At 48.0% G+C, this 26715-nt stretch overlaps 1 protein-coding gene across 6 annotated transcripts; it reads left to right on the plus strand.

Annotated features, from left to right (window-relative positions):
• Positions 1 to 771: 771 nt before the first annotated feature.
• Positions 772 to 23029, plus strand: GGT7 (gamma-glutamyltransferase 7). 6 transcript variants are annotated; one of them, XR_013999722.1, is made up of 16 exons: positions 772 to 974; positions 7530 to 7765; positions 8079 to 8230; positions 9436 to 9565; positions 10429 to 10496; positions 10714 to 10787; positions 11105 to 11301; positions 13206 to 13293; positions 14798 to 14925; positions 15100 to 15188; positions 16717 to 16866; positions 16986 to 17103; positions 17855 to 17992; positions 19137 to 19236; positions 20209 to 20370; positions 22285 to 23029. XR_013999722.1 is itself a non-coding variant. In XM_081149550.1 (15 exons), the coding sequence occupies exons 1-15, from the start codon at positions 806 to 808 to the stop codon at positions 22446 to 22448; spliced, it is 2001 nt and encodes a 666-aa protein (XP_081005676.1). In that variant the 5' UTR covers positions 772 to 805; the 3' UTR covers positions 22449 to 23029. The 6 variants fall into 6 exon arrangements, 3 of the variants coding, with proteins under 3 accessions (XP_081005676.1, XP_081005677.1, XP_081005678.1); XR_013999723.1 differs by having other exon boundaries at positions 9436 to 9553; positions 20088 to 20370; XR_013999724.1 differs by having other exon boundaries at positions 9436 to 9553.
• The last annotated feature ends 3686 nt before the right edge of the window (positions 23030 to 26715 follow it).

Consider the following 26715-nt stretch of genomic DNA (forward strand, 5'->3'; position numbering starts at 1 on the left):
TTTCCGGAACCACAACAAAAACTCTGAACGGTGGTAACTGTTTTAGCGATAGTCTCAGGTTCCAGAGACCCCACCCGAGAATGCTAAGCCTCTAGAGTGGGATCTGGGGGTCTGCGCTTAAGGATCCTAACACATACACAACCTTAGGTCAGGCGTCCCGGAAGGGGTGGGACCTGAAGGAGGAGTCTGAGGGACTGTCGGGGGTCCAAGCAGGGATGCAGTCTGGGGATGAAGCAGGTGCCTGCGGGGCGGGGGGGGGGGGGGCAGAGTCTGAGGTCGGAAGAGGAATTCGGAGTCGGAAGAGGAGTCTGAGGTCGGAGGAAAAGGGTCTTGGCGTCAAGAAGGGGTCAGGGGTCTGAGGAGTCTGGGCTCAGAGGAAGACGTGGGGTCGAGGAGAGCTTCGCGGCCTCGGAAGGGTCTGTGGGTAGCGGTGGGAGCCTGGGTCCGAGCAGGATCCCGGCTCACACGGGAAGAAGGGATTTGGCTCCTGGGCTGTATAATGTGTCCTGAATCACTAAGGTCGCGCTATAGGGCGCTCTGCTCCCCGACCCCCTCTCCCCCCCGCTCCGCGACCCGGACCTGCCCTCCGGCCTCTGCTCGCACCCCCACCCGAGTGCCGGCAGCAAGTTGAAGACGCTGAGCAGGGGGGAGCGAGTCAGGCCCCGAAACGCGCGAGGTGGGGCTGAGGCGCCCCCTCCCGGCCGCCCGCGAGCTCAGGCCCCGCCCCCGCCCGCACCCCCGCCCCGCACTCCCGCCCCCCGCACCACTTCCGGCAGGCGCTGCGCTGCGGGGGGCGCGGGCGAGGATGGCGGCGGAGAACCCGGCCAGCCAGGAGAGCGCCCTGGGCGCCTACTCGCCCGTGGACTACATGAGCATCACCAGCTTCCCGCGGCTGCCGGAGGACGAGCCGGCGCCCGCCGCCCCGCTGAGGGGCCGCAAGGACGAGGACGCCTTCTTGGGAGACCCCGACACTGGTGAGACCCGCTGGCCCCTTTCCTGCCCCCTGGGGCGCCCCTGGTCCTCCGTCTGCGCTGAGCATCACCTCAGCCTCCGTCTCCCTAATTCATTCCCTTCCTCCTAGACCTTTCTCCCCGCCCTTGTTTCCGTTCGTTGTGTGACGGGGCTGGTACTGCGTTTCTGCCTCGGAGTCCGAGGATGCGACAAGGGAGAGGGATGCCAGGGACTGCAGCGGGAGGGATGGGGTTACCTCTGGGGAAGAACCAACTGATAAGGGAGGGATGTGGGAGGGAAGGTCCTGAGGGACGGCTGTGATTGCCCAGAAGAGGCTTTTCTCTCTCGCCTCGGAGAACCGGGTGGAAGAACCCGAGTCAGAGACTGCAGTAGGGTGAATGGAGGCTAGGTCTTGAGAAGAACTTCCCCACAGTCAGGGACCGTGGGAAGGAGAGACCACGGGGGAGAAGCTGAGAGTCTCTGCATGTCCAGGGAGGGGAAAAGAGGGCATTGTTCTGTCCGTCTGTCTGTGCTGGGTATTGGGAGACAGGGGGGATGGACCGAATGACCTCTCAAAGTCCTTGGGGACCAGAGGGCCTTTGCTGCCCCGTGCATTACCTCACCCCCTACCAGAGCCATGGGTCAGGCCGGGATGTTAGTAAGGTACCCTGGAAGCAGGCTCCAGAATTTTACTGTGTTCTTTTCAGCGCTCTGCTGGGGCTGCAGGGAGGGGGGGGGGAGAGTAGGGAGAGAGGAGACCGGGCTTGGGGGAGACCCTAGGGCCAAAAGCCCTCTGATAATTTCTTCCCTGGTGCTCCGGCTGCTGTCCATGTGCCCCAGCTCTGTTCTCCCCTCCACTCCTCATCCTCCACCCCCATCCCTCTTTCCCTCAACGTCACTTCCTGGCATTAGAGCATCCTTCTGGTTCACTCTCTCTTCCTCCCAGTGCCGGCACTTGAGTCCTTTCCCTTACCAGCCTGGCAGATCCTGCTCCTCTGGCTCAGCCCTCTCTGGCCTGGCGCTTCTGTAGTGACTCCCAGTCTGACAGCCCCGAATTCTTTCCCCTTCCACAAGTTTCTGGTTGTCTGGCCTTGACCACCAACCAGCCCCTGCCAACCTGACTAGATTTTTTTTACCCCACCTGGAAGGGGTGTGAAGTGACAATAGGGAGCTTTATGGGCATCAAAAGTCAAAGTTGCAGATCAAAACTTTTTTTCCAGAGGGAGTAGCCCTGGACTCAGGGGGTAGCAGGGAGAGGAGTGGGAAGATGTGGCCTGGTAGAGACCAGCTGAACCAGGTCCATTATTCAGGGGTGAGGAGTGACAATTCTGGTCCCAGTGTTGCCCTGACTCATTGTGTGACAATGGGCACACCTACCCTTAGCTTCTTTAGCTTCCTCAGCTTCCTCTTCCAGCTCAACTGGGAATGCATATCTCTCCCAACCTAGAGACTGGGAACCTCTGATATGTTTTCTCCTGGTTCCATATAAATGCATTTATCAAAACCTGTGTTGTTTATTTGTGTGATCATATAATTACTCCATGTCTATAAACCCTATGAGGGTGGGATCATGACTGTTTTGTTTGCCATTCAGCACAGTGATAAGTGCTCAATAAAAATTGTTGAATGAATAAATGAATGAGAAAGAAGATCGTAGGATGAAAGAATGGCAGCAGAGGGAGTTCTCAAAACTCAGGGAGTACCGTGGCGAGTTAATACAGACTGCCCTAATCTGTACAAAAATCTAGCCGATACCCCAGTCACTTGAGTTTCTGGGAACCTGCACCTAATGCCAAGGCTGTGCACTAAGGTTCCAAGGACCTTGCCATCATACCTGTGTAGTCATTTGAATGCCATGTCTCCCAGCACTGCTTCCAGGCCCCAAGCCTCCTCTGGCCCAGCTGGACCAGGCGGCTGGCTAACATGGCCTTCTATGCTCTCAACCTGGTAGTGCCACCTAGTGGAGAGAGATCTTGGCTGGAGATTGAGGTCCTCTCATCCAGAAGTGTGATTGTGCCCACCTAGCCTCTAGCCTGCCATGCCCTAGAACCAAGTGTCAGGCACCCCACAGCAAACCCTACGGAAAACAGAGCTAGGTGATAACCACTCTAAGTTTGAAGTAATACTGTCTTTCCTCTCTTCTGAGCTCCAGGCCCATGTGTTCCTCTCTGTCGCAGGCATCTGCCTCTAGATGTCCTGCCAGTACCTCACCTTCAGCATGTTCTACACTGAACTCATCATCTCTTCCCCATACACCTGCTCTTCTCCCAATGTCATTCTCAATTAATGATACTTGCCTTTCACCCCGTCTCCAAGGTAAAAGCCCAGGAGCTATCCATCATCCTCCCTCTTCCTCTCACTTCCAAAATGGTGATCAGATGCTCTCTGTCCCCCTCCTAAGTATCTTTCAAATTCCATCACACCATCCCTGTCATCATTGTAGACTAAGCCACCATTCTCTCTTATCTGTGTTACCCATAGGCTTCTAGCTAGTCTTCCTGTCTCCTGCTTCTACCCACCTCCTGCACAACCCCAGTCCATCTACCACCCTGCACTTCTGATCATGTCACTCCCTGGTTCAACAATCTTTAGTGATTCTCCCCTTTGAGGAGTAAGCAAGCCAGAGAAGACCTCAGTCTCCAGCCAAGATCTCTCTCCTGAGCTCTAGACCTGCCAAGTCAACTCTAGTCAGGGCTCTTCTGTCATAAAGTCAGCCAAAACTGAGCTACATCTAAAAAGAGAACTTTATTGGGTAGCATAACTGAAGAGTTCAGGGGCATGGGGCTTCTGGCATAGTTGCATCAAGGTGCCTAAAAAAGAATGGGCTTTACTCCACCTCTTGCTTTGCTTTCCTTTTCACAGACTCATCTTCAGAAAGCCTCCCACCTTGTTGGGGCAAATTGCCCCCAGCAACAACAGCAAATCTTACTACCTTAGTAGTCCTAGATAAAAAGAAAGCCTTCCTCTTTCCTAATAGCTCCAGCAAAAGAACAAAGTTTGAATATGATTGGCATGGCAATGGTCACATGCCTGTCCCTGGACCAATCATTGTACAGTGGTGCCTGTTCTGATGGGCTAGGCCTATGTCATGTACTTACTCTAGTCAGCAATGAGGGAAAGAGGCACAAGAGGGGAAATAGTATTCTCTAAAAGAAAATGGAATGGGGAATGGTGTCTAAGCAGATAAAAATCAGATGCCTACTAGGTCAGCTGCTTCCAGACAACTCCTGCTGGTGTCTCACAAATTCAGAATAGCTAAAATTAAACTCATCTTTCTCCCAAAAGACTTGTTTATTCTGGCCCCAAACTAACCTTTTCCCAGTGTCCTGCTGTTGCTCTTACTTATCAGTAAAATCAGTGGTATTATTGCCCAGTACTTTCACAGTAGGGTACTCAGTAAATGTTTTTGTTGAATAAATGAATAACTTAATAATCGGTGAAATACAAAGTCTTAAGTAGATCCATCTCTGCTACCACCTTCATCTCCTGGCTTCTCATATCTAATTGGAGAAAACAGATTTAAGGAAGAGTACCTGGAAATATCAATTGAAATTACCTCGTAAGGTTGGTTTTTGAGGAGGGAAATGACTACCGGTGACATGTGGAGCAATGGAAAGGAGTTTTTTTAGTTACATAGACTCTTGATTCTTCCATTTATTTATTTATAACCTTAAGCAGGCAGTATCACCTTTCTCGGCCCCAGTTTCCTCATCTTTAAAATGGAGAGAGTGAGTCTGTCTTTTAAAGTTATGGGAACACTTCAATCGGGAAGTGTATGTAAAGTGCCTGGTAATATAGTCAGTATCAATAAATATAAGTTCCAAACCCTTTCCTGCAGTTCTTTTGAAACCTCTAGTGCCAAAGAGTGTTCTGTACCCAGAGTAGGTGTTTAACATCTGTTTGTCCAATGAATTCCAGTTTTATTTACAGACTCTGTGGTGCTGATGCTGAGCATTAAATGCAAGCACAATCAACTGAAAGAGGCTTCCAAAAGACAACCTTCTTTTTTAAATAAAAATTTAAAAATGAATTACGTGTTCATGGTAAAAGTAATAAAGAAACAAGGAATAGTGAGGAAAAGTTCCCTTCTCCACTACTGTCTCCTTTTTATTTAAAGGATATGTATTGATTTAAATATATATATATGTAGTAAAAATTTCAAACAAAATATTCTCCCAACCAGTCTCATTCCCATCTTCAGGAGCTTTTCCCAAAAGTAACCACCTAAATATCTATATATGTATGAGGTTTCTTATTTATATAAAAGAAGAGTGTGTGGATTATGAAGGGCTTTGACTGCCAGGTCAAGGAGCTTAGATTTTTAAAAAAATATATGTCTTTATTGATTTCAGAGAAAGGAAGGGAGAGGGAGAGAGAGAGAAACATCATTGATGAGTCATTGATCTGCTGCCTCTTGCACGCTCCCCACTGGGGTTCAAGCCCGAAACCTGGGCATGTGCCCTGACCAGGAATTGAACTTCAATCTCTTGGATCCTAGGTCCGATGCTCAACCGCTGAGCCATGCCTGCTCGGCAGGAGCTTAGATTTTTATCATGTTAGCATTGGTTTACCGATTTTAAATAGGAAAATATAAGTTAATTTTTAATATTGTCCCACAGACTTTTAAAGCTGTTATACTCCTAGTACACAGTAGCAGGTGCTCAAAAAACATTTATTGAATGAACTTTTAAAAATAAAATAAAAAATTTTCATTTGTCTTTCCTGCAAGACAGTGGGGGGCTAGTATCCTTTATGGGGGAATCATGCACCACAGCTGGGCCGGGCAGCTAGCATCAGGCCTGGGGGGCAGTGGGTCTGCTGGGGTGGCCACAGTAGGCAAGGAATATCAACTGTTGCCCACGCCCCACTTTAAGCAACTGCATTCATGAAGGATGGCAGGTGAATGAATGAACTTTTAAAAAACACATTGTGAGTACAGCAATGTATTAAAGTCAAGGTATCAGGTTATTTATTTACTGTTTACAAACACCCAGGACCTTTAGGATGTTTAGAAGCCTAGGTTTAAGGCTGATAGCACCCAGGGGAGGGAACTATGGGATAGAAGAAGGTCTATCTCAGTCTTGCCCAAGGTTGAAAAAAATGAAAATAACTTTGGGTGAACAGCACCTATGGGGTGCCTGGTGTACATTGCTTCATGTATCCACCCAGCTGGTTAGGGACTAGTGCCATTATTAGGATGAGGAAACTGAGGCTCATAACTTGAAATGACTTATCCACTCAGCAAGTGAAGTGCCTTTCAGGTCTCTCTGCCTCCACTCTTACATCCTCAGATCCATTCTCCACATAGCAGCCAGAGGGATGTTTTCATTTGTTTGTTTTGTAATATGTTTTTATTGATTTTAGAGAGATAGGAAGGGAGAGGGAAAAAGAGAGAGAAACATGGATCCTCTGTCTCCTGCACACCCTCTACTGGGGATTGAGCCCCAAACCAGGGCATGTGCCCTTGACCAGGAATCAAACCCAGGAACCTCTCTGTGCCTGGGAGGACACTCAACCAACTGAACCACACTGGCCAGGGCTGGAGAGATCTTTTCAAAACATAAAACAGATGCTTCACATTCTCACTTAAAACTCTTTGATGGCCTCCCATGGCTCTTAGGGTAAAATCCAAGCTTCTCACTAGGCCAAGAAGGCCCAGTGATCTGGCCTAGCCTCCAGCCCACTGCTCACTACACTGGAACCACCCAGGGTTTGGTTATTTTTTTCTGTTGTGCTGTTACAGCCCTACCTTAGGGCCTTTACACCTGCTCTTCCTTCTTTCTGGAACATTACGTACTCACCACTTGCTCTGCCTATGGGTGGCTCTTTCTCATCCTTTAGTCTCAAAAGTCACATCTGCTGAGAGGCCATGGCCCCAAGACACATCACTATTGTCTTGCTCAATCCTTTGTGTTCATAGCACTTTCCAGGGCCTGTAATTATATACTCATCTGTCTGCTTGTTCATTGCCTTTTTCTTCTACTGGTCTGTGAACCCCAGAGGGCAGGAATTGCTGTACCTTTCCCCTAGCATCTAGCATAGGGCAAGGAACATAGCAAGACCCTCCATAGTTGTTGGATGGATGGATGGATGGATGGATGGATGGATGGATGGATGAGTGGTGGATGGATGAGTGAATGGATGGATGGATGGATGGATGGATGGATGGATGGATGGATGGGTAACTGAAGCAAGGTTGGATGCCAGGGTCTGTCCGCTTCCTTTAGGTAGCTGCCTCCTTGCACCAGAGGCTGGGCCCGGCTCCGGGAGTATCTGGTTTCCCGGGAGGGTCCAACTCCCGCCTCTTCGGGACATGTTCCCACCCCTGGGTCCCTGGAAATCTTGTCTCGGGGCAGTAATCCAGCTGCCCTGAATCACAGCTAGTGGCCCCAGGCTCTTCCCAGCCCTGACTGCCACCCCCATCCCCCCTAGGGTGCATAGGGGAGGCGCTGGAAGGCGGTGCTATCTAGTGGGGTTCGTCGGACTGGAGCGCGGAGACGGAGGGGGGGGGATAGCCCCGCCTCGAGGGCGGGCAGGGCGGGGTAAGAGGCGGCCTGACTGACCCCGGCCCCCTGCAGACCCTGACTCCTTCCTGAAGTCGGCGCGCCTGCAGCGGCTGCCGTCGTCTTCCTCGGAGATGGGCAGCCAGGACGGGTCGCCCTTGCGGGAGACGCGCAGAGACCCCTTCTCCGCGGCCGCGGCCGAGTGCTCCTGCCGCCAGGACGGGCTCACCGTCATTGTCACCGCCTGCCTCACCTTTGCAACCGGTGTCACTGTGGCGCTCATCATGCAGATCTATTTCGGGGACCCTCAGGTGAGAAATCGCTTGAGGAGGCCGTGGGAATTGGGGGCTGGCCGAGCAGTGGAAGTGGGCCAGGGCTTGGGAAGGGGGGAAGGTCTCCGAGGCTGGAGACGGACCGGGCAAGGAGGGGGCCTGATCAGGTAGGAGGCACTTGAGGTACCGAGGGAAAAGAAGGCAAACAGGGGCGAGCCCAGGGGACAAGAGGACAGAGCTCCCGCCAGCGCCACCCCACCTCCCCACCCCGTGGAGGTCCTGGGGTAGTGGAGGCACCCTAGGGAAGCAGGGGGCTCCTACGGGCCCCAGCTAGTGTCCTTTCCCCTCCCAGATCTTCCACCAGGGTGCCGTGGTGACCGATGCTGCCCGCTGTACGTCGCTGGGCATCGAGGTGCTCAGTAAACAGGGATCTTCTGTGGATGCAGCTGTGGCAGCAGCCCTGTGTTTGGGGATCGTGGCTCCGCACAGTTCCGGCCTCGGCGGGTGAGGCACCCCCTGCTGTGCGGGTTGGGGGGGGGGGTCCCCCCAGGACAGGCCCAATTCCCTGTCCTGGTCTGCAGACCTCATGGGGGGGGGGTCTCCAACTTGGAGCAGAGGGAGGGACAGGCCCCAGCTCCTTGCATTTGTTCCTTTCACACACAGTTCTATCCCTCTTCTTAGGTGGAGTCAGAGGAGGTGTTTTCAAAAGCTTTTTTTTTTTTTTTTAAATTTGGAAAAGGATTTTGTAAATTGTGACGGGAGGCGCACAGGCAGGGGTGTGCTGTCATTAATTAAGGTGGGATACTTAAACCTTCAGGCTCACAAATCCCTGAGAGTCTGATGGAAGCTCCAGACCCTCCCATCCTCCAAATACACAACCCAGCTAAGAATTCTTAAAACAGACGTGGCAAGCTGGCCGCCCATGCGCCACACCCAGAACACAGACCGGTTTGGTCTGCAGACTTACATTTTTAAAAATGTGTTTCCCATTGTTAAGAAGTTGAGAATTTCCAACATCCCTTGAGCCTGGAGAGACCTGGTAACGCAGGGTCCACAGTTCCATGTGACTGCAATTATCCGGATCTGAGTTGACGCTGCTTCCCATTCCGTGCCTTCTACTTTGCCACAGTTCCTACCACTCCCTATTCTTTGTTATGTTACTTGGCCACAGGCCAACCCTCTCAGATGCAACCACCGTCTCAGATGGAAACAAGTCACAGAAAAGGGACAAGCTGACAAAGTCCATGTCTTGGTTCCTGTAAGACCAGCCCTCCAGGCCCTACCAAAGAAATTCTCCTTTTGGTTTTGCACAGTCTGTTCTTACATAATTCAGTCCTGGGAGAGGGAGCAGAGGCATACCATGGAGGCAGGTGCAGGAAGCTGGCGGGGGTCCAGCTGTGGTCTGGGGTGGGGGGGTGGGGCAGAAGAGCCTGCTCTCCCAGTCTCTGGGGTTTTTCTAATCAGGGATTAAGTTCTCCAGTGACAGGCTGGAAGAGGTCCACAAACTCTGGATTCCTGCCTCGATTCCACTCCTCACCATAGTGGTGTAGCTGAGTCTCTGAATCCCTGTTGGGAAGGGGGCTCAAACACTTGACTCCTGATGACAAACTGAGCCTACAGCCATCGCCATTGGGAATTTAGGGGTGGCAGGTTAACTGTTCAGAGGGGTGGCATCTTTTCATCACCCTCCCCCTCTGTGTCTCTTCCAGTGGGGGTGTGATGCTGGTACATGACATTCGAAGAAACGAGAGCCACCTAATTGATTTCCGGGAGTCTGCACCGGGGGCCCTCAGGGAAGAGGCCCTACAGAGGTCCTGGGAGACCAAGGTGGGGACCCTGGTGAGAAGAGAGTACGGGGGGGGGGGTGTCTCCCTTCACTGCCCATCTTTAACCCAAGCATTACTTTGCTGAATATTTGCTATGGAGGTGAGAAAATGAGTTGAGCAGGATGCTCTTAGGCTATGAGGGAGACAGGCAACCCTCCAAATAAAATAATGAACAAAAAAATCTGGATGGTGGATATCAAGCAATACAGCAACATCTTAACTCTCTGGCAGCCTTGCCTATCTGGCACACAGAAGGAAGGAAAAAGGCCAATGAGCAGCCTGAGACGTCGAAGTTGCTGCACTAACACTCACACATCCCACTTTGAGCCTGCCGACTGCAACTTTCCCAGCCCACAGCATATTGGAAGATTAGAAAGGAACTGCTAGAGGGAAAATCCACTCTCCACTGAGAGCAAGGACAGAAATAGAATAACTTGGAAACATAGGTATTTAGTGCAGAGGTAAAAGCCACACTCCTGAGTTATCACAGTTCATAGTAATGGTGGTGTGATAATGACAAAGTAAAACAAAGGTCTCTTGTACACTATGTTAAAAATCAGGAATAGGTATAATCCAATGTAGATAGATTCCCATCTAAATTGGTTATGTCCTGGCTCTTAAAAGGGATTGCTTAATTTCTAAGTCCCTCAACTGTGATAGATAAAGGAGGCCTTTCTGCATTTGCTGATAGGAAGTCAGGGAAGTGGGAGGGAGGATGCCTGCTGGGACAGCTTGTCCCTCCTCTGGGATACTTGGCCTGTGTCTCTCCCCTGTGCCAGCCCCCCATCCCTGGCTTGGGGCTCTGCGGAGTTCAGCCCAGCCCCCCCCTTCCAGTGACCTGGTCTCCTCTCTCCCTCGCCTGCCCGCCTTGCCCAGCCTGGGCTCTTGGTGGGGGTTCCCGGAATGGTGAAGGGGCTACATGAAGCTCACCAGCTCTATGGCAGGTAAAGACCCTCCCCCTGGGGACCAGGGGCCCCTGCCTGCACCAGTCCTTTGGTTGTCTCCTACCTTCCTGGATTCTTCCCTTCCAAACTCCCTCTCCTAATATCCCTTCCCTTGCCAGGATTCTCCTTCCCAGGAACCTCCCTCCCCCCTCCCAGGGTCCCTCCTCCTTCCCCCGAACCTCCTCCATCCCCTGCTCTCCGTCCCCCCCACCCTCAGGCTGCCATGGTACCAAGTCCTGGCCTTCGCAGCAGCTGTGGCCCAAGATGGCTTCAACGTGACCCACGATCTAGGTCAGTGGGGCCTGGGGGTGCGGGGAAAGGCATGAGGTTGATGGAGAGGGGAGATGGAACCTCTGAGATTTGGGGCCCAAACCAGAAAGCATCTCTCTTCCAGTTTGCTTCTCAGACTTCCCCCATCCTGATCAGGAGGCAGACAAGTGAGAAGATACGGAGGGGCCCATATATACCCCACCTCCTCCATTATAGGCTCCTTGGGGGCCAGAGCTTAGGGCCAGCCACTCATCCCTCACCCACTTCACCTGTTATGCGTCTCAGCCATCAGGTCCAGCCCTGGCATTCCCTGCCCAGCCTCTTGTCCCTGCCCGCAGCACGCGCCCTGGCAGAACAGCCACCCCCCGATGCGTCCGAGCGCTTCCATGAGACGTTCCTGCCATCGGGCCGCCCGCCACTACCTGGCTCACTGATGCATCGGCCTGACCTGGCCACGGTACTGGATGTGCTCGGCACCTACGGCCCCGCTGCCTTCTATGCTGGTGGTAACCTCACCCTGGAGATGGTGGCTGAGGTGAACATGTGGAGAGCCCCTCTGTCCCAAAGGACCCTACTGCAGGGACATCCTTTTCCCTCTTCCTTCCTTACCTGCCTTTCTCTCTACATATATTTACTAGGATTCTATTTTCTTAAAATTCTAGAATAGGCAAAACTAACCTCTGATGATAGGAATCAGATCAATGGTAGTTGGAGTGGGAGGGCTTGACTGGGATGCAGCAGGAAGAACCTTCTGGGGTGATGGAAATGTTCTGTCCTGATTGAGAGAGGTAACTTTGGGCTCCCCAGGGCTGGTGCCAACATGTGCAGGGGTCTGGCCTGTCCCTCCCAGGCTTGGTGGAGACCCATGATCGGCCTCTGCTTCCCTAAGCCCACAACCTCACCCTGCCCTTGGGTTTTCTAGGGACAGAGGGAAGTGCCTCCTGCACTGGGACTGGGGGTATTAATATGAGGGCTTACCAACCAACCCCAAAGAGTCTTAGTATGAGGTAGTAATGGGTTCTAACTGTTGTCAATAGTTGAAAATTCCTAATGGAAAATTATGTTCAAGATAAGGATACTCAGACCAACTCAGTGGCACTCTCATCTGTGCAACAGGGTGATTACATCTATCTCTGCCATACAGTTGTGGGAATTGAATAGGTCTGTCATTCATTCTACATTTACAAAGTGCCCACTCTGTGCCAGGCCCTATGCTGGGCACTGGAGGCATGGGTGTGGTAAAAGAAGCCCACCTCAGATGGACTTAACTGGAAAGTCCAGCAGAGTACTGGCTTTAGGTCAGCTGGATCCGGGGGCTCCATCCATGTTGTCAGGACTTGGTCTGTCTCTCTTTCTGTCTCATGACTGCTTTCCTCTATTTGAATTCACTCTCTATTGCATCCTTTCCACACCTGCTCCCATCAGCCATCCTTCCAGCAAGCCATCCTAGATAAAGGGCATTTCTCATTTCAGTAGTTCCAGCAGAAGCCTCAAGGTTGTGTCTCATTGGCCTGTCATCGGGCTCATGACTATTCCCAAACCAATCACGGAGCCATGAAAAGAAATGCTCTGATTAGCCAGACTTGGGTCTTGTATCCTTTCCTAGAGGTGGAGAAGGAGATGAAGGAGACTCTAACAAAGACCATCAGAGCTTGAAAAGAAAAAACCCAAAGTTGAGTTTATTAACTTATCAGACAAAGGAACACACACCAGCCAAGAAATTCAATGTATTGTTCACTGATGGTGGAGAGGAAGTCAGAGGTTTCAAGTACCAAAAAAAGGAGAGCATTCCTAATGTTATGCTAACTTAGGGTTGAAAATTAGCATGCTGATAGTATAAAATGAATCTACTGGTTTGTACTAGACTGGTTCTTGGTCAGTAGAGTCCTCAATTACATCATTCCTACCAGGGTCATCCATGGTTTTGTAGTGACTTTAGTTAGCTGCAGCAAAATGCAGAATTCGGTTTTGATATCTCTCAGGCAAGTGCTACTATAAGTGGAAAATCTTTGCTTTTTCATAGGCAGAGAGGGCAGTATGTGCAAAGACATGGAATCATGACTTTCAGGACCTGTAGGTCACTCTGAGTGGCTGTACAGAGCTCACTGGGGAATAGCAGGACATGAGGCGGAGATGTAGGCAGGGGCCAGATCACAAGGGGCCTTAAATACCTAACTAAGAAGGTCATTCATAGAATGTAACCAACACAATGCCTTGTACATAGTAGGTGCTCATTGTTAGTGCTTTTCCCCCTTCCTTTTTCCTGGGGTACCCAGGGCTGATGGGATCCCTAAAGGCCATGATGGAAATTGCAGAAGGCACAGAAGTTATAAACATCTGATCTGTCTGTGACCCAAACATATACCATAGGCCAAATCCACATGCTCACTGAGTGGTGTGTGGCTCACAGTGGTGGTGGGGCCATTCTCTCCCTTCCAGGCTCAGCACGCAGGGGGTGTTATAACTGAGGAGGACTTCAGCAACTACAGTGCCCTTGTGGAGAAACCTGTGTGTGGCGTGTACAGAGGTGACTTCTCCCCCAGCTCCCACGGTCCCCACTCAGGAGAAACCTCCCAGTCCATGGCTGTAAGCTTTTGGCCTAGAGACTCCTTCCCATTTCATAGGAGAGAAACTGAGTCAGTGAGCTGCTTGAACAGCTAACTAACGAAGCAAGGCAGAGTCAGCCTACCTTCTGAAGTAGTCATGGAGTCATTTACCCCAAGTATTTAGGAAATGGGGAGGGAGACCTGGTCAAAGGTTCAGACCTAGAAGTTGGGATTCTGGCCATAGGTTTTCTTGATTTGGGCTCTATGTTGCCTTGCCCATTCCCAGTCCCACTCTCAATGCCCACTCTCAATGCCAAGACAAGCATAGACCTGCCCTCTAATTGTGCCAAAAGGAGACTGAGTGCCCAGGGAAGGAATAGAACTTAACCTGTCAAATTCAAAACCAATGATGAACTCATAAAGGCAAGTTTATGACATGGGTGAAATCCATGTTGGTTGAACCCAAAGTGGTAGGTTCCTAGGTCCCTAAGGAGGTTCACAGGTTCTCCAGGAGGCTCAGATCACCTCAAGCCCCAGAAGAGGCTGCCTCTGAGTTCAGGTTTCCAGGCCTCTATCTCCAGCCTGATTCCTCTACCAGAGGCAGTGGCATATGGAACAGAGGAAGAACATAGCTAGGGAGCCAGAAGGACCTAGGTTTGAGTACCAGCTATGCCATTCACCTTGAACAAGTCACTTCCCACTCTGAGCCTTGATTCCCTCCTTAAAATGGAGATAATAGTGCCTACCAATCAGGGTGACCATCAGGATTTGATGAGATGATGTTGGAAGCTGCCCTGATCAGAATGGGCACTGAATATATATTTGATTTTCCATTTCTCCTCCCCAGCCTGTGCTCTCTTGGCAATGCCTTTACCTTGAGTACTCTGGGTTCCACTTGTATCCTATAATCTTGGACCAGCTGCCTCTCTGTGCCTCAGTTTTCTCACCTATAAAATGGGAATAACAGTACCCATTGTGAGGATTAAATGAGTTAATTAGTTATGGTTTGTGTTATATCAGGTATTATTATTCCTTTGATGTCCAAATATCTAATAACTGGGGCCTTACATAGGAAGAGGAGGTTGCTGCTCCCAAGAAGTTTCAGGGGTGGGACCATCAGGGGCCCTGAATAGTATCCTGCCCTATGAGAAGAGCTGAAAGAAGACACATGGTGGACCAGGAATCTGAACATCTGGATACCTGTCCCTACTGTGCCAATGGCCTTCATTGTAACTCTGGGCAAATTATAGTCCTCTTCAGCCTTAGTTTCCTCATATGGAAGAGGAAACTGATGACCAGTGTTGGATTCCTGGCCCTGTCCTTGACTTGACTGGCCATGTGAACTTGGGTGTGTCCCTTTGCCTGTCACCTCTTCTCCCCTATCTGATGAGGGAGTTCAGTGCAGTGGTCTCAGTCTATGTGATGGTGGGGTGTGGAGATGTCTTGACCCTTCCCCTGCCATCTAGTCATTTCCTGTCTTTTCAGGCCACCTGGTTCTCAGTCCCCCACCCCCACACACAGGCCCTGCCCTCATCAGTGCTCTCAACATCCTCGAGGGCTTCAATCTCACCAGCCTGGTATCCCGGGAACAGGCTCTTCACTGGGTAGCAGAGGTAAGGCCAGCCCCTCCATCCCACCCTGTGTTGGGGGACACTGAGAGTGGGGGGATGGGGTACAGCCATGGGGCAGGACTAAATCCCCTCCAAGTTTTCTCACACACAAGAATTCTGGGTGTGGCTACTGGGAGGAGCCTGGCAGCCTCTGCCACACCTCTGCTCTGTTTTCAGACCCTGAAGATTGCATTAGCCCTAGCCAGCAGACTGGGAGACCCCATCTACGATTCTACCATCAGTGAGAGCACGGATGACATGCTAAGGTGGGTCCTGTGGCCGGCCCCTGGGGACTGGAGAGGTGGTGGTGGGTGTGGAGAAAGGATCAGGTGTAAAGCAGCTGGTAGAGCAATAGGCCTGAAGTTCCAAGTCAGTTCCAGCTCTACCCCAACTCACAGTGTGACACTGGTTGCCTCTCCTTGCACCTCCGTATTCCCATCTGTACAATGAGTTGCTCTACTTTATATGGCTCTCAAAATTTTTTGACCCTAGTAGGGCACATATATGGGTCCATCTGTTCCCCTTTTTGAGTAGAAAAAGAAAGCCTAATAACAATGAAAAGAGTCTCCAAGAAAATACTGGAGGTGGTGGGGATTTTGATTAAAATGTATCTACATTAGCAGCCTAACGTAGCAGTAAAACTGTGAGCTCTTGTCATACTGACTCAGTTCAAATCCCAGATTCTCCATCCACTAGCTGTGCAGCCTTAAACTCTAAATCTGTTTCTACAAGGGGCCCTGACAATAATGGTTCATGAGGTTGTTGTAAGGACCAAGCACGATCATACATGCAAAGCATTTAGCATGTTGTCTGACACATAATAAATATTCAACAAATATCATCATTACTATTAATTGGCAATAGGGGTAAGAATGGTTACTATTTAACTGCTACTATAACTGACTTAAAGGCTAGCTAAGGGAAAATTAGAAACCAAAAATAGAGTTAATGTAAATCTGCATTTTCATAATTTCATAAATTTGTTTTTAAGATCAATATAAATTTAGCTCTAAAACATACAAGACACACCTATATTAAATCCATTTAACTAATTCATCCAATAAATATTTATTAAGGGCTTACTATGTGCCAAGTCTTTCTGTGTCTTCAAAAAGAAATTCTGAAAGTAAAGAATCCTGTATACAAACCTCCCCCCCTCAATTAAACTGTTAATGAAACTTAATTTTGAGATTACAATTAAGTTAAGTGAATTCAGTTTGCTTATGTCAAAACAAATATTTTCTGCCTGGCTGGTGTGGCTCAGTGGTTGAGCGTTGACCCCTGAACCAGGAAGTCAGGGTTCAATTCCTGGTCAGGGCACATTCCCGGATTTCAGACTTGATCCCCAGTAGGGGGCATGCAGGAGGCAGCCGACCAATGACTCTCTCATCATTGATGTTTTTCTCTCTCCCTCTCCCTTCCTCTCTCTGAAATCAATAGAAACATATTTTAAAAATATATATTTTCTAAGCATTCACTATGCCCCAATCAGAGAAAGGATTAAGTGAGTAAAGTCAAGTAACTAAAAAACTCTTGACTAAAGCACTGAATAAATTAAACGTTGGCTCTAGCAGAGAATCTGAATAACACCTAAATAAATTAATTCAGTCAATAGCTATTTCCTGAATATTCCCTATATGCTAGGAATAAGTAATATGCTCTCATGGACCTAACAGTCCATTGGGGGAGGCAGATATTAATCAAATAATCACATGAACAGACATCACAAAGAGTGGTAGGTGGAATATAATGAGAATTTGCTGTGTGTTCATCTCCTACCCCATGTCTTTTCAGCAAGGTAGAGGCTGCCTACCTCCGGGGCCACATCAATGACTCCCAGGCGGCCCCTGCCCCACTCCTGCCTGTTTACGAGCTGGATGGGGCTCCCACGGCTGCCCAGGTGCTGATCATGGGCCCTGACGACTTCATTGTGGCCATGGTCAGGTATGCCAGCTCAGACTCGGAAACTGGCACAAGATATCATCTAGACCAGGAAGGAGGTGGGGGCTGGGCAGGAGTGAGAGTGGGCTCAGGGTTCACCTGGCCCCAATCTCGGCCCCCAGCTCCCTGAACCGGCCCTTTGGCAGTGGCCTCATCACCCCCTCGGGGATCCTGCTCAACAGCCAGATGCTGGACTTCTCCTGGCCAAACAGGACTGCTAACCACTCTGCGCCCAGCCTGGTAGGATCTTGCTTCCCTCCTACCCTGGGAACCCCAAGGCTAGGGAGGACTTGTTACAGTATGGCTGCCCCTCCCTCCCTACTTCCTCTAGGAGCTTCTATTATAAAGAAAAGGAGCCCAGACAAGGTGTTCACAAGTTTGGGGCTTGGAGCCTGTTGGGTCCAAAGAAACTTTGTCCCATTCTGTCACCCTCTGACTGTGTGACTTGGAGAAAGTTTTATCCCCTCTCTGGGGATAAAACTTGTACAAGTTTCTTTACTTGTACAATCAGGCTATTGGCCCCTGATTTTATGCTTTAGGGACTTTTTAGTACTAATGGTCTATGAGCGTGTAATGCTGAGCTGATGGCTCTCAGTCCTATCGTTGGGCACCAAAGGAGGGAGGAGATGGGAATTATTGCGTAGCTGGAGCACTCTTACACCCTGCAGGCTGGAGCCATGGCAGGACAAAGACAAAGATGACCGGGGTGGAGATTATTCTGTTCTTCCCCATAGCCATCTTTCTTGGCTCAGCCCCTCCCCTGCCACCCATGGTAGCTCCAAAACTTCGTGGGCTCACTATCCACCCCAGTTATCCAGGGACCCTGCCCATTTCACATATAGCAAACTGGTCTGGGGAGAAACCAGTCGCCAATGAAAGCTGGGCCTGTGGAAGATGTAGGAGAGGGAGAGCACTGGGAAGAGTGGTGTACTCCTTTTCCTGAGTCGGCCTACCTCTCATCCCCCTTGTGGCCTCGGTCCTCTGACAACAGGAGAATTCGGTACAGCCAGGGAAGCGGCCACTGTCTTTCCTGCTCCCCACTGTGGTCCGGCCGGCAGAGGGGCTCTGTGGGACCTACCTCGCCCTCGGGGCCAATGGAGCCGCCCGGGGCCTCAGCGGCCTAACCCAGGTGAGGTTTCCTCTGTGACGGCCTTGCGTCACCAGGGCCAGGCTGTGGCCTGGGCTGCAGGTCCCCTTCGTGTCTCCTGCTTGTTCTCATCCTTTCCTCACAGCAAACGTGGGCTGCGACGGCTTCCCTCCTGGACACTAGGGAGAAGGGCTATGCTGAGTTTCTTAGTGAAAATGAAGACCTGAAGCTCCCTGTCTTCCCTGGTTGCAGGAGAAATTGCAGGGCCAGTAGAACTGAGAGGTGATAGGGCATCTGGGCTGCATGAGTTCTGTCAGTTTCAAGTCCCACCATGCTCTACTCAGCATCTGAAGAGAGAAGCATCCTGTTTAGGATCTGATTTTGAAAGGAAGGGTCTGCTACTCTCCAAAATGCCTCGCAACAATTCCACTAGTCTTGAGCACCTCATATATGTGCCAGGCACATAATTTGGCAGATAGCAAGTTAACTAGCCTGAGCTTTGGAATCAGATGCCTGAATCCCAGACCAGGTGCTGCCCATTTCCAACTGTGTGATGTTGGCGAATTCACTTAACTTCTCTGAACCTGTCTCCTCATCTGTAAAATGTAGATAACAATAGCTAACATATACAGAGTTCTTGCTAAGTGCTGGGCATGGTGTTATGTGTGTTAAATCTTTTAACCTTCCCAACTTTGGAAGGAATCCTCATTTCTGTTTCATATATGAGGAAACGGAGGCCCAAAAAGTTTAAGAAGTTAGGTCCAGGTTAGTAAGAATGGGCAGGCAGTTGGTTCCAGAGCCAACCCACACTCCAAACCAATGAACTAAAAGCATCCACATTGTAACATAGACTATCCCCAGCCATTAACCCTGTCCTGAACAGGGAGAAGGGAGGTCAGCCCTGGGCTAGATTAAAGGATACTGGGTGCTAGCGGTGCCTCTTCCCTGGCTCTCTCTAAACTCTGGAGTGACTCACTTTTCTACTCTGGCCTTCATTTTCCCCTCTGTGAAATGGGGAAAATCATCAAAGACCTGCCTGTCTTCTGGGGCTGTTGAGCAGTTCAGATGACACCCCTTATACAAAGAATCTAAAGACTAAGGAGTCTGGACCAGGGGTAAGGACTGCAGAGTCCTGAACCCCCCATCTCTGGGATATCCCTGACTTCTGCCCTTTGGCTGCCTACAGGTTCTGCTGAATGTCCTGACCTTGAACCGGAACCTGAGTGACAGCCTGGCTCGTGGCCGCCTGCACCCAGACCTGCAGTCCAATCTTCTGCAGGTGGACAGTGAGTGTCCCCATGGAGTAAGCACAAAGTCTGGTGGAGAAAAAGGCTCCTCCCAAGGGTTCCCCTGCCTCAACCAGCACCAGCTCCCTGCCATTGAAAGCTTGGTTTCTTCCACCCAACTCCTAACAGTACAAGATCTTGGGGATTAGAACATCCTGCCATTTCCTGGCTGTGTGGCCTTGGGAAATTTATATTTCTACTCTGAGCCTCAGTGTTCTCATTTGTAAAGTAAGACTCAGTTGTTCATTCTGCAAACATTCATTCAGCAGTTTGTATTGAGTATCTACTGTGTGCCAGGCATTATCCTAGATGCTGGGGATACTGCATTTACAGGCAGACAGGAAAATGAATACTAAAAAAATATGAGAAAGCAAAATAAATGCTCTGCAGAGCATTAAATCAGGATAATGTATGTATAGGGCTGACTGGATGATCGAGGGAGACTTCTCTTTGGTTACATTTAAGTTGTGACCTGAAGATTGAGAAAGAGCCCACCATGCAAAGAACTGGGGTTTTGTATGCCAAGGGAACAAATGCAAAGAACTCAGGACAAGAATGGGCTTGGTGTGTTTTAGGAGCAGAAAGGAAACAAGGGTGAGTGAGAATGAAATGAGAACAGGGAGGCAGGCAGGGGCCAGGTCATGGACCTGATAGGTTATGGTGAGGAGACAGGCTTTCCTCTAAGAAGGACAGGTGCTTAATTTTGGACGCAGCTTAGTTTTGTAAATGGGAAAGTATGTGCTTGTTCAAGGAGTTTTTATTACAACAGACAACATATTATACAAGTCCAAAGGGGATATATATTGAGGCATGGTCCTCGCCTGTTCAGTGTCATTATCCCCATTTTATAGAGAAAGAAACTGATGACCACAGAGGTTATAAACCAGTCAAAGATCAACTAGTAAGTGGCAGAATGGAGAGCAGACCGCCTGGCTGACACCAAAGACTCAGTTCTTTACCGCATGGCTCTAGATATCTCCTGGACTGAAGCATGTTAGAAGCCACACACCTAGATCCTCAGCAGTCACACCCTGTAGTTGACCGGTGACCCTTTGGATCCCAACTGATGGATGATGAGGCTAAGTCCTTGGAAATGAATCCTGCTCAACCAATATCTTCTGGTCTCTATCGAATGTGAGGCTTTATTCTAAGTTACTTGGGGGTGAGGGGGCTCATCCTAACCCTCCCTTGAGGGGCTTATAGTCTAAGACAGGGGCATGAGGAGTGGAGGCTTGGTGAAGGGAAAAGTTCATCCACCTGAGGACTCTGGGAGGCTTTATGGAAGAGGTAACAATTGGCTGGGCCTTAAATATGAGCAGGAATTGGGCATATGGAGGTAAAGTACATTGTGAGCAGGGGAACAGCCTGGGCAAAAGCCAGAAAGAATGGTTCAGAGAGCAGCCAAAAAGCCAGCTGGACTAGAGACATTGTTTCCCAAATTTCAGAATTTATCCATCATCTTCATGACTTTTGCCACATTTACACATCATCTAAACCATTATTTACATAATGTGTCTATAAATACATTTAACCTACATGTATTTTTAAAGTAAATCTTATATCATAATCCCAAATGGAAAAATGGCATTATTTGCCACAAATACACAATTAAAAGGTATTAAAAATTCAAGCATTTTTAGGTTTTAGTTGGATATTATTACCCAGAGAAGGCTCTGAAGGCTGCTCTCTCTGTTAAGGAAGATTGAAATGTTAGAGACCAGACTGAAATATAGTCCTTGCTATTATCAAATGGATTGAAAATGAACCACAAGATTCAGTGATGTAATGCTATTTAATATCATGTCTTCATCTCAGTAACTACCCAAAATCATCCCATTTGGGGAAGTAAGACAATATTTTTGTTGAGGAGCAGTGGGAAGTGAAATTATATGGCTTGTCATGGAGGTCCATGTTAAGTAGGGGAGGGATAGGACCTGATTTGTTTTATATAGGGGAGGTGGATTGAAGGGGGAGAATTTAAGTTGGGGAAATACAAGAAGCACTCAGTATAATGGCCCAGCAAGAGATGAAGACTTGAAATTATGCAAGAGGGTGGGGATTTGTTCATTTATCCAGTAAATACTTGCTTAACATTTACTATGTCCTCGCCCTGTTCTAGGCAATGGGGATCCATAGTGAACAAGACAACATCCCTGCCTTTAAGAAGCTTATAATCTAGTGGAAGGAGACAGAGTAAATAAATAAACAAACATAGGTAGCATTAAGTGCTTTGAAAGAAAACAAAACAAGGCAAAGATAACAAGGGCTGATATTTTAGATAGTGATCAGAGAATTTTTTGAAGTTTGGAAGGAAGTAAGGGAGGCAGTTTTGTGACTCTAAGAGAAGAGCATCCCGGGCAGAGAGAAAGCAAGTGCAAAGTTCCTGAGTTGGGGGCGTGTTTGGCTTCCTTGATGGACAGCAAGGAGGCTAGAGCAGGGTTAAGGGAGAGAGTGGAAGGAAGTGAGGAGAGGATTTTGGAGACGTAGTGAGGTCCCAGATGATGTTGGGCCTTAGAGGCTTGGTAAGGACTTTGGATATTATTCTAAGAGTCACCAAAGCTGTTAGAGGGTTTTGAGTGGGGGCAGTGATATGGTCTAATGGTTTAGAAGGACTCTGACTGCTGTGTGAATAGGCTGTAAGGAAGGCAGGACTGAGAGCAGAAAGACCAGCTAGTGGGCTATGCAGTTATCCTAGAAAGCAATGATGGCAACTTGGCCTAGGCAGGTGGAGATAAGACCCCAAAACCCCTTTTCCAATATTAAGAATGACTGTATATTATTGACCACTTACTGTATGCAAGGCTCTGAGCTCAGTGCTTTCTGTGTATTATCTTCTTTAATCCCTGCAACAACTTCATATAGCAGGTTCTCGTATATTCCCCATTTTATGCATGAAGAGACTGAGGCTCAGAGAGGTCAAGCAATTTGCCCAAGGTCATACAGCTCCTCAGTGGAGCAACCAGGACCAGGACTCAGGTATGACCGTAGGATTCCTGAGCTAGTGCTCTGAACACTCTGAATGTGTGCATGTTGGGGGACGGTTTTCAGGTGAGTTCACAGAGGAAGAGATTGAGTTCCTGGAAGCCAGGGGTCACCACGTGGAGAAGGTAGATGTCTTATCCTGGGTCCATGGCAGCCGGAGAACCAACAACTTCATCATCGGTGTGAAAGACCCTCGGAGCCCAGATGCAGCTGGAGCCACCATCCTGTAGAGCAGCAGGGTGGGGCGGGGGTCTCTGCTCCCCCCCCTTTGCATGTTCCTAGAGTCCCTCCTTCTCCCAGGTTTGGTCTCAGGAGGACCCCGGGATACCCCAGATCAGGGGCCAGAGGGGATGCTTAGCAAACCCTTCCCCAGAGTAACTGGAAAATTCTCCATCCAGAGGCCTGTGGTGGTGGTGGTGGTGAGTGTCAGTGTTCATAACCAAGCAGACAGGACCTTGAGAAGCCAGGTTATCTTGTCTGTTTCCTTTCCCTCAGCCATGCTGGCCTTGAGCTTAGGGATATGCTTGCGAACCCTTCTCAAGGGTCCTCACAGCTCCAACATCTCCAGTCTGGCCTTCCCTGGGCCTTGTCTTCCAGTTCCCTTCTCCTGTCCTCAGCCTCATTTCTTAAATGACTAGGATTTTTTTTAATGGACCATCCTGGGGAGGGGGTGTTCCTCTCTTCCTCCCACCAGGTTGAGGCAGGGGCATTGCATCTGGGGCCCAGGGTGTGGAATCCCTGGGGGTGGGGGTGGGGACCAGCTCAGGGGCTTCCATTTGCAAAGGGGAATTAAAGAAAGAATATTGCTTAACCATGGCTCTGGCTTGATTTATGTTTGGCTGTGTTGGGAGTGGAGTGAGAGAGGAGACCTTGGCTTACCTTGTTCCAAAGGCAAACTGGAGTCAATGTTGTGGGGGTCATAAAAATATCTGCCATCTATCTAAGACTTGTATTATAAAAATTATAAAGTAATTAACAACTATAATTATAGATGGCATCTATTGAACACTTAATGTGTGCTGGGCTCTATGCTAATTTTGTTTAGTCTTCCTTACAAACCTCATGAGGTAGGTACTAATATTATGCCCATTTTATAGATGGGAAGCTAATAAAAAGAGGTTAAGGAACTTGTCTAAGGTTCCTCATGTATTAAATGGAAAACTGGGATTCAGTCTCAGGATGTTCAACTCTTAATTTGTGCTCTTAACTATTTGCACATCTACTAGGCAAACTATTTGTTATACCACAAATTACATACAATATATATCAGACAATAAGTACCTTTTATACATTACAGCATTCATGTATGCATGTATCCATGCATTGTATTCCAGGCACTTTGTTAGGCACTGGAGATTCAGCATTGAACAAGAACATTTTTTATGGGTTTGCAGTTTACATAGGGAATTATACATTAAAACAGGACCCAGTTTGGCTTAAGGAGTTGTTTGCTGACCCCTATGCTAGAGCATAATGACAGAGGATGATTGTATGAGATGAAACTGATGAGATAGGTATATTACCCTTATGAGGCAGGTATTAATCTCCCCATTTTATGGATGAGGAAATTGTGGCTCAAAGACATGAAGTAACTTGCCCAAGGTCACGCAGCTGATAGTTGGCAGATCTATGATTCAAAAGCAATCTTTTTGACTCCAAAGATCATGTCCCTCTCTTTAAAAAAAACAACTTTATTTTATCTGATTACAGATGTAAGAATTATTTGAATATCAGAGTCCATAAAAATATAATGTAGATGATCCATGCCCTCAAAATCTCAACTTTCCAAAACTTTAATAATTTAATATACATGCCCCTAACTCCTTTTTGTGTAGATATAACATATATTATTCTATTTAAAAATAAAAACAGGATTATATTATTCACACCATCTACAACTTCATTTTTTTCTACTTACCAATATAACATTTTTTCATGTCAATGTCAATACATATATATCTACCTAATTATTTATAACAATGTATCATATAGTTCATTGTAGGGTTTAACCAGTTTTCTATTGAATTTTGGGTAGTTTCCAATGCAACTTTGAATATCCTTGTCCTGACATTTTTAGGTGTTTGAGCCACACCTACAGGTCATACTAACTCTCCTAGGATGTCTTTTAAGTGATGGAGTTATAGGACTTTCCATGTAGCATGCTTTTGGGGAGCCATGTGGGTCTCTTGGGGCAATTTTCTCTCTTAAATATACTAATGACATCCCTGGATGGTGTGGCTCAGTTGGTTGGGTATCATCCATGCACCACTGCCAGTTAGATTCCTGGTTGGGGCACATGCCAGGTTGTGGCTCAGTCCCAGTAGGAGGTATGCAGAAGATAGCTGATCTATGTTACACACTCAAATCAGTGTTTCTCTCTCTCTCCCTCTCCCTTCCTCTCTAAAAATCAATAAACTATTATTTTTTTGTTTTTATTGATTTTAGAGAGAGTAAAGGAGATGGAGAAAGAGAAAGAAACATCGATGAGAGAGAAAATCGTCCATTGGCTGCCTCCTGCACAACCCCTACTGAGGATTGAGCCCGAAATTTGGGAGTGGGCCCCGATCAGGAATTGAATCTGCAACCTCTTGGGGCATGGAAAGACCCTCCAACCGAGTCACACCAGCCACGGCAATAAACCATTCTTTAAAAAAAAAAAAAATTGCCCAGCCGGGCGTGGCTCAGCGGTTGAGCGTTGACCTGGGATCCAGGCGATCAGGGTTCGATTCCCGGTCAGGGCACATGCCCGGGTTGTGGGCTCGATCAGTGACTCTCTCATCATTGATGTTTCTATCTCTCCCTCTCCCTCTCCCTTCCTCTCTCTGAAATCAATAAAGCTATATTTTAAAAATAAGAAATAAAAAATAAAAATGTACAAATGACAGCCCTGGCTGGGTAGCTCAGTTGGTTAGAGAGTCGTCCCAATGAGCCAAGGTTGTGGGTTTGATCCCCTGGTCAGGGCACATACAAGAATCAACCAGTGGCCCTAACTGGTTTGCTCAGTGGTTAGAGCATTAGCCCTCAGACTGAAGGGTCCGGGGTTCCATTCTGGCCAAGGGCACGTACCTCAGTTGCAGGCTCAATTCCTGGCCCTGGTCGGCAGGAGGTAACCAATCGATGTGTCTCTCTCACATGTTTCTCTCTCTCCCTTCCACTCTCTCTGAAAAGCAAAGGAAAAATATCCTCAGGTGAGGGTTAAAAAAAAGAATCAACCAATGAACGCAGAGATAGGTGGAACGGCAAACTGATGTTTCTCTCTCTTGCAAATCAATCAGCTCAAAAATGCATATGTGTGTGTATATATATATATAATATGAACGATTGAATAAAAAATTTATTCAATGGAACAATTCTTATTTTTAAAACAAAATTCTGATATCTTAAAAAAATCCTTTTTATCACTTAGTATATGAAATATCATAATTTATCCCACACTTCTTAAGTGTCTGCTCTTTGCCATACACTGCCTAAGGCATTTGGGGATATTGGTGAACAAGACCAGGTCCTTGCTTGCCTAGACTTTATAGTCTTAATCACTTTTACTTTTTTTAGATTGTACTATCTTGATCTACCATAGAAAATATAAAATTCACCCCATATTGAATTTTTGCTGGCTATGAATTGAAGAGATGCTTGGAAACTTAAAGAGTTTTTATGATATTCTCTCAGGCCTCAAATAGCTCCAAGATATACCACCTTGCTTCTTAAATTGGGTATTTTGGTGTTACCTTCATATCTTGGTTAAGAGATGAAGCTTCCTGATTTCAAAACCTACTACAAAGTTACAGTAATCAAAATATTGTGGTACTGGCATAAGGATAAACATACCAATGGAACAGAATTGAGAGTCTAGAAATAAACCTATATATCTATGGTCAATTGATTTTTATTTTTTTATTTTTGTTAATCTTCACCTAAGGATATTTTTTTCCATTGATTTTTAGAGAGAGTGGAAGGGGGGTGGGGAGAGAGAAACATCAATGTGAGAGAGACACATCAATTGCTTGCCTCCCACATGAGCTCTAACCTGGGACAGGGATGGAACCTGCAGCCCAGCTACGTACCCTTGACCAGGGATGGAACCTGTGACCCTTTAGTGCTTGGGCTGACGCTCTAACACTGAGTCACACAGGCCAGGGCTATGGTCAATTGATCTTTCGTTGGAGAAAGAATAGTCTCTTCAACAAATGGTGCTGCTACAACTGGATATCCACATACAAAAGAATGAAGTCTGACCCTTACCTCACATTACAATGGATCAAAGCCCTAAGTATCAGAGTTAAAACTATAAAACTCTTAGAAACATGCAGGTGTTTGTCACAACCTTGACTTTGGCAATGGTTTTTGAGCTATAAGACCAAAAGCACAAGCAACAACAACAAAAATAAATTGGACTGCATCAAAATTAAAAACTTTTGTGCATCAAATGACATCAAGACAGTGAAAAGCTCCCCCAAAACTGAGAAAAATGTTTGCAATCACATATCTGAAAAGGGT

This window comes from Miniopterus schreibersii (assembly GCF_964146895.1).
Source record: "Miniopterus schreibersii genome assembly, chromosome: 10".
Taxonomy (NCBI): domain Eukaryota; kingdom Metazoa; phylum Chordata; class Mammalia; order Chiroptera; family Miniopteridae; genus Miniopterus; species Miniopterus schreibersii.